The sequence below is a fragment of the Apaloderma vittatum genome, unplaced genomic scaffold, assembly GCF_000703405.1.
Source record: "Apaloderma vittatum isolate BGI_N311 unplaced genomic scaffold, ASM70340v1 scaffold19277, whole genome shotgun sequence".
NCBI classification, from domain to species: domain Eukaryota; kingdom Metazoa; phylum Chordata; class Aves; order Trogoniformes; family Trogonidae; genus Apaloderma; species Apaloderma vittatum.
This window is the reverse complement of record NW_009724740.1, coordinates 1-8,025: the sequence shown is the minus strand read 5'-3', so window position 1 is coordinate 8,025 and position 8,025 is coordinate 1. Positions and strand designations below refer to the sequence as shown.

Here is an 8,025-nt window from a genome sequence, read left to right as displayed (position 1 = left end):
GGAATTTTTTATAGGATTCATTCTGTGACATGTTCTTGTATAGGTGTGTGTATGTTCTAATCATCAAGAAGTCTGAAAGCATGCAATGTGCACGATTGCACTTGGTGTGTTTTATTCCCTCTGTGCAACAAACCACCCGTTTGATTTATATGACCAGCTAAATATCCATCCCACAGACCACATGCTCTCAAAAGGGTGGCTGTTTTTGGAGGTTTCACGCTGTGATCCCCGTGTATAATTTAAATGGCAAAGAAAACTAGTACCGAGAGAAGTTCAGATTTCTGTAATAAATGTTACTATTAGTCCTGTGAAATTTGATTTGGTTTTGTACATTTTAAATTCTTTCCCTTTGCTTTTTTTTTGGTAGCAAAATAGCATTGCATTACTGCAGTGCTATCACCCATTAAGATTTTACTGATATAATTTGACAGATAATGGGCTTATGGTATTATTACTTGATTAAATAACTCTGATGCATTTCCTTTTTGTTATGGTAATTCAGAGAACAACGTAGACCAAGAATTGCTGAGAAGTGCTGTCCCTGTTACCTCTGCCACCCTTCAAGAGCACCTCCAGAATGGAATGGTTGCGGAGTCTGCTTGCTCCGCTCTCTGGGCATTGTCCCTCCAAGGTGTGTTTTCCCAGTCCCCTCGTCCCTTTGCCGTGCTCGCCTTTCCATGCGCACCATGTCTGGCGGTCAGTGATGATCCTTGAAATACAGGCTGCTTCATCTTAGCAGGCTCTGCAGATGGCAGCAGAGTTAGGAACTTGTATCATCCCTTAACGAGTCTTCCATGCACTTGCTCTCTAACGCTCCCTAATGAAGCTATTTTTGATGAGCCGTGGCAATTATATAACTAGATACTGCAGATGGGCCCTGTAAGGATGGGCAGCTGCGAGAACCTTGTTGCACAGAGCATTCTCTCTGGCTTCTCGCTTAAGACGAAGAATCCTGTTTGTGTTATTCCTTTGAACGCAGCATTAGTGTCATGCAGCATGGGCTGGGAATTTGTTTTTATGCCATTTGCTTTGTTTTCAAATGTTTTCTTTTTAACTTTTATGACATAATTAAAGGACATTTTACAAACAGGAAGCAGAAGTTGAAATGCTGAGCATTTTAGAGGATTTTAATACATTGAAGTTTTGGGGGTTTGTTTGTGTTTGTTGTTTTTGATTTTTTTTAAAGGTTGCTTAACTGAAGAAGAGTATGAGCCCACAACAGCGCTTCTCCTGGAGGCACTCAGGGTGAACCCTGAAAGACCAGTGCTGGTGAAGAATGCCTGCCTAGCATTAGCAAGCCTCCTGAGGCTATCTGGTAACATTCAGCAATTCTTTTTTATTATTGATGGCAATTCAGATCAGAAATGAATGTTTTTGTATAGTTCAGGAGTTCATAGTGGGATTGGGACTGGCATCTGCCCTCCTGAGTTAACCTTTTCTTGCAGGACTGAAGAGGAAATAATGATATTGGAGGTGTGCTTTTTTTCCTTCCCATGGACCCAGCATGCACGTATGAGAAATATTAGATCAGCACAATCTGACCTATTAATAAACTTGAGCAGTTTGTTACTTATTTTACCATGAACTTGTTTCAACTGTGCAAAAGGGTAGAGTTCGATCAATGTGAAAACAACAAACATTAAAATATCACTTCTGCCATGCAGGACAGTGTCAGCTGCATACCTGGGCATCTTGTTGCCCAAATATGCTTCATAATAGCTTTTAGCAAGTCTGAAAATCATGGGCATGACTTCCTGGAAAAATACTAAGAGTGCTGGCTGCAGCAGGGGATTGGAAAGCAGATAACGCAGTCTGCAGCTACCCGATAACCCAGCAGTGTTTGTCTCCCTTTCAGAAATACCAGCTTTGAGATTTATAACGGATGCAAAAGGCAGTGGAATAAACCTGATCAAAGATGCCTGCCACCTTCACTTGGATGATCCCGAAGTGGTGGAAAATATCTGTATGCTGATTAACGAGATGGTTCAGTATGGTGAGATGGTGGTTTTATTTGTTGAGTCTCTTCCTCTCCGCCACCCTTGAAAGTGAAGAACAACAGAACAGCAGCTGCTCAGGGACGTGTTAGTTGCTCGTAGGAAACTTTGGATCTGAGAGAGAGGCAGAATTCGAACTGAGAGTTCATTCCACTTGTTCTTGAAAAATTATAAATGCCACCCTGATGCTGTGATGTTTTAACTTCATCTTGTCTTGCTTTCTCTTTATGTAGATCTGTCCTCTCTCTGCTCTCTTCTAGCTCTCCTGGAAACTATTGGCAGTTGTAACTATAATTTATCCTGTTCGTTTTCACTACAGATGATGTTGTGCTGGATATGCTGTCCCAGAAAATGGAAGAACTGCTGTTTGAAATAAAAAGCCAGTTTTCATGGAGCATGGTACGTAGAAGTGCCTGATAATAAAAGGTGGATGCTTAGTATATTATTTTTGGTTATGGATTTTAGAATTCTGAAATAGCTGGAATTACACAGTGCAGAAGTTTAGGGAATTATGTGTTTATGGGGTGAAAAGTGAGTTTGTAACATATTTCTAAATACTGAACACAAGTAGTGGGAAGTTGTTTTTCTTTATGCTTTTATTTTTTTAAAACTATGTTCTGGTCTCTTGCAACATTGCATTGCACTGATTTACTACATTATTCATATTAAAACAGGCTAAAGCTTGCAGGAATAAAGCATATTACATCCAATTATTTTTGCTTTAAGTAACATCCTTAAAAAACAAATAATAAACCCCCTTGTAGTTCTCCAGTGTCTGCTGCAGCCATTGCTTGCACCGAGTGGACAGTGCAGCTCTAAGATGGTGCAGAAAAAAAGAATCACAAAAGAAAATAAAGCTCCCTCTTCTGTTGTAAATGTAATTTTTTGTTCCCTGTGTCCCCAGTTTACAGACAAGACCAGAACACAGAACACTCTCATTCTGGCAATACAGCGGCAATAAAGCCTGTGACATGCCACGGCAAAATCTCCGAAACCCATTCCTTGTCACCTTCCAGGATCCATTTAGATTATTTAAATCACAGCATTCGGATTCAGTCTGGCAATTACAGTTGCTTTGGAGTGTGCATCATCAGAGCCCACATATATTGAAAACACCACTCACTTTAAAGGCCTATGTTAGACACAGTGGTTTTTATTAATAAAGGAGTATAAAAATAAGTGAAGCAGCAAGATAATCTTGTATTTGACAATTCTCACGTTTTCTCTCCAGGAGATAATGACCCTTGTGGATGCAACGCTTTTGAAACTGCAGAAGTAAAACAAAAACTTCTTTTATAAGAACAAGACTTCTAGTTCAAATATAAAAGCTTGGATCATCCAGAAACATTTTAAAAGATTTTTCTCACAAGAAAGATTAATACTGTGTCATTAATAATAAATACATTAACAGAATATATAAATGTTTAAGTACCACAACTGTGAGACTAACAGCAGTAACGAGAAATTCATCCTACTTTGTAGACTTCAAAATATTTGAAATAAAGATCTTAGTCTTGGGAGTTTCAGCAAAGCAATGAGTTTCTTCCTTCGTCTATCATAATTTAAACCCAGTTTTTAAAGAACTCCAAACTTATTCAGTATATATTTCCTTTGCAGAAATCAAACTGATGAAGTAGTTCACAAATGCAGGCGTTTGTTACAAGTATGGTTTAAACACAGTAGCAGACGTTAGGCACAGCTGCCGTCCGGAAAGGGGACACTACGAGCCGTCTTGTACGGCAGCAGTCACCTGCCAGGGTAGGGAGTGTGAATTTTGATTCATTGCATGAAGTAGCTGGTGTCAGTTCTGAGTTATCTCTACGTTTGCCCTGGAACGTGACATGAAACCAGTAAATGCTGCAGATAAAAAACCATTCAAGTTTTGCGATTTTTGTTGTTAGATTTGTTCTTAACGTCGGCTTCCCAGTTCTTTTTCTCTAACGTGTACAGTCTCATAGCTGCTTGGGCATCCTGAATCTAAAAGAGAACAGAACAAACAGGGCTTAATGAAACAGGTGACATGGTTTAAGAACCTTATTGTTTATAGGCAGCTAAATCTTCCATTATTTTAATACATCCTTTCAAGTAACATTTCATAATCTTGTTCTAGATTTAGGTTCAGTGACTAGTGGAAGGATATGACTATGTATTCAGAATACATGGCCCGCCACAAGGCGATGCACTTCTCTTTCTCACTGGGACTTGAAAAGCCATAATCAAAAATATACTCCTGATGCAGTTATCTTGGAGATACCCTCACGATCTGCCCTGCTTTTTCAGTTTGTTCCTCTGCTGAAAGAAGCTAACTGCTGAGACTCAGTAGTAGGCTCTCACACTATTTTATCCAGCCTGCCACAGTACAATGGTGCAGAATGCTGCTTTTAAGGTAAGCAGTGGATATTTAAGAATTACTTTTATTTTTCCCCGGGGATCTTAAAATAACAAAAATCAATGTTAAAATACAGTTGACTTATGCAAAAGAAGTTTATGAACATGGGGAAATAATCCAAGGGGTATGAGCAAGGTAGGGTGGCAATCCTGTGGCGTCCTGGTGTGCAAACAGGGCTTGGGAACTTTCACTGAAAGGCTAGAACAAAGTTACAGCATTCTGCTCTGATCCAAAAGCCCAGGCTGATGTGCAGTGCCTTGCTGATCCACCCAAAAATGTATGTTCTGATGAGATACGTACCGAACAGTGCTCTGATGTCTGCACTTGAACATTCAGCAATCTCTCACAGAGCAGTTTCAGTGATGGCCGTGCATTCTAGAAACAGAAAAGCAGAATCATGTTGTCTTGCACTACTTGAAATATATACATAGATGTGTGCATATATAAAAAAAATTATTAGCTTAAGTGTGTTTCTCAAAGTAGAGCAGCTTCTTCTAGTAAACTGTCAACAATAATTAATGAATAATGAGAGTTATGTGTGCACTGCTGAGCATTTTATGTGTATTACCATAACCCCAAGATCTATGCCTGTGGTGTTTTGTTGTGAAAAAGAAAACCCGAGTATATAGTTATGAAACTTAAAATATCTCCCTATAATCTTAACCTTTACTCTTGCAGTCTAAGCAGAAACTTGAAGCCATCTATTTTTTTTTGTATCCCTATAGAAATGATACCATTAAGAAGTGAAGCCCTCCTTTAAGCAGAACTGTCCCATCTTATTTTGCTTTGCAGAAAAGCATTGTGAGGACTATGCAAGTGCTAAAGAATGGGAAAGCCACTGCATTTTTTGCAGATATTCCTGGTAATGTTTGCACTGAACTAAGTAATTTACTGATATATTTCAAACACTAAGCATTCAGGCTAGTATGTTCAATTGACAAAAAGGAGGCATCCCTGTGGTAGGTAGGAAAGAAGGAGCAGGGTGAGGCAGGGGCAAGCGCAGCCCTGAGTTGGCAGCTGAGGGTCAGCAGCTCACCAGTCAGTCAATTGAGGGGCATCTTCCTCTCAGCTTCTTACCTTGACTCTCTGTCTGAAAGGCTTGTATCTTTGTGTGTCACGCATCTTCTTCTGAGGATGATCAAGGAATAGGACCTAAAAGAAATTACATTTCCAGTCCAAAGTGTGCTGTTGCATGGAAATTTGCACAGCTGGGCATACAGCTTCCTGCTGTTTCCTTCTGTCTGTTACAAGAGCTCCCTGTCTCTGGTAACAATGACCAGACTGCTGAGCTTTGGGGGCTAAGCAAAGCATGAAAATATTGTTTTTTCATCATTCTGTTTTGTTCCTGACTCTTCATAAGCAGATCAGTGCTACTGGCAACACTTTGAAAGCTGAAGAACTTTAGTGGGCAAGTGACTAGGGCTATGCTTGGTGCAAAATAAAATAACAAGAGATGGAGGTAACAGCAATAAAGCTGTGGTTTCTAGGAGTTTAGGTGTGTTCCTCTGGTCCAGAAAGATGTATTAGAAATTTAATCAATCTTAAAATTTTTGAGCCTTGTCTTTAAAATAACGAATCTGCAGCCACGTACCTTTAGATCATTGCGTAAAGCATGTCCAACTAAAATCCTTCCATTCAAGATTTCAGCAACCTCTTTCTGAACTGTTTTAAAATCCTCACCTAAAATTATCACAGAAGGAAACACTTTCCATTAAACACGTAAGACAAGTAACCAAAACACTGCATCATTTATGTGAAAGCAATTGTATCCTTGGGCTGTAGTTATACAAATTTGTACAGTACACTAAGTCCTCTGCTTGTTAGAAGAGCACAGAGGATTCCACAAAGGGCATAACACTAAAAGGAAATAAACTTGCTATTACTCCCATACCATAATCCATGAGTTAAACTCTTCTAGGGCATTAATGACCACTCTGTAAAAAAGTACTTCATTCCACAATTTTTCTTAGCATTCAGGCTACATTTTGTTTTCCATTTTCCAAAAAAGCTCTAAAACTTTTCCAAGCTCAGCCAGAAAGGCTTCTGTGAGAGCCTGTTAAACTCTTCCTCCTTAAAGAACATTTCGGGGAAAAAACCTCCTACCTTTATTTATATTTTCAGGGCGTATGCCACTAACCGCTGTTCTGTAATCAGTCACCTCTTCTGTGGGCTTGACGTACTTGTCATAAATGCACTTTCCAAACTGGTTCACGATGGACACCCGAGCCACAATACTGTCCTCACCCTTGGGTCCCACACCCACCATCTCACAGTCCATGGCTACAGCTCGTGTCAACCTAAAAGACAAAGGACAACTTGGTGACACCTCCGTTACAGGGACCACACTGCAGAGTTCCCAAAGTCTGTGCAGCAATACAAATGGGGAACTTGGCAGTTTGTCTGCCAGCAGACTCAGGGAGATGTCAGCTTATGCAGTGCACCTGCAAATGACACTTATTAGAAGATAACCTCGATGCCATCCTTCCCTCTGGGATGCCACTCACCCTTCAAAAGCCTTTTCTTTAACCAGCACCTGCTCCACAGCTTGGCCTGTGTCGAGTCCCAGATTTCTTCTAGCAATTTTTGCTGCTTCTGGTCCTATTGCTGCTTCAATATCTTTTGGATCGACGTCATCAAACCATATTTCAGGCCTGGTAAGTACAGATTTAATTACATTTAACAGTCTTAAGGCAGTCTTGCATCTTTATAAGGTACAAAGAGCATATTTATTTCTTAAGTCAATAAATTAGCTCTGTGAAAATTAGTACTGTCACCTACGCAGCTTCATTGCTGTATCTGAGAGGCAGGAGCAGCACGTATTTTATTTCTCCCAAAATTTAGTCTGGAAGAGTGTAGCTGTTTTGAATGTACTGCTCTATGCTCCTTAGGTACACCGCCCAAAATATTTACATACATGTATGACGCTCCAAGTACTCACTCTTTGGGTTGCTGCTCTGCATGTTCTTCAGTTTTCCTCCTCTTATGTTTTATATCACCTTTCTCCTTTAAAATAGTGCCATTTTTCTCTTGGCAGCCTTTTTCATTGCTTTTGGTGCCTTTTATATTCTTGCCCAATGCAACCCTCTCGGATTTCGGCTTAACCGAAGGAGGACTGTTTTTAGCAGAACCACTGTCCCCTTCATCTGTGGGTTTGGCCTTTACCACATTCCCGTTCCCGTTGATCGCTGGGATTTCTTGGTTATTCTTCGCTTTGAGTGGATGCTTCTTTTTGGTGCCTGCTTGATGTGTAGAGAGGGCCTTGTTGGAGCTATCTGTCTTTTGTTTCAGCAGCTAAAAGGACAAAAAAAAAAAAAAAGGGGGAAGAAATTACCACTCTCCGGTTCTGAGGGCTCCTGGCGTTCTGCCTCGGGCCGAGTGGCTTCGTTCTCTAGCTGCTTCTAGGGGAATTCCCTGCAACGGGATGTCCCAGATCCCTGTCCGCAGCACTTTACTCATTGACACAAAGATTATTATTATTATTTGTTTTTAATTACCAGCTACAATGTGGGAGTGCAGTCCGAGGACGACAGCGTGGCCTCGGCCTTCCCGGCCGCCTTCCCCGTCCCAGCACCCCAGGGCCTGGCTCTGGCTCGCCCCTGGCGACTCCCCCCGGTTCCCCTCACCTCCTGCAGCGCCTTCCAG

General features: G+C 40.8%; 1 protein-coding gene across 1 annotated transcript; it reads right to left on the bottom strand.

Annotated features, from left to right (window-relative positions):
- Positions 1 to 3,869: 3,869 nt before the first annotated feature.
- REXO4 (REX4, RNA exonuclease 4 homolog (S. cerevisiae)) lies at positions 3,870 to 8,021 on the bottom strand (the record flags this gene model as incomplete). Its single annotated transcript, XM_009872644.1, has 8 exons — positions 3,870 to 3,971; positions 4,684 to 4,758; positions 5,461 to 5,535; positions 5,975 to 6,063; positions 6,487 to 6,680; positions 6,888 to 7,034; positions 7,322 to 7,674; positions 8,007 to 8,021. Coding segments are annotated over 8 exons (1,050 nt in total), but the record flags the coding sequence as incomplete, so codon positions are not given.
- Positions 8,022 to 8,025: the final 4 nt, after the last annotated feature.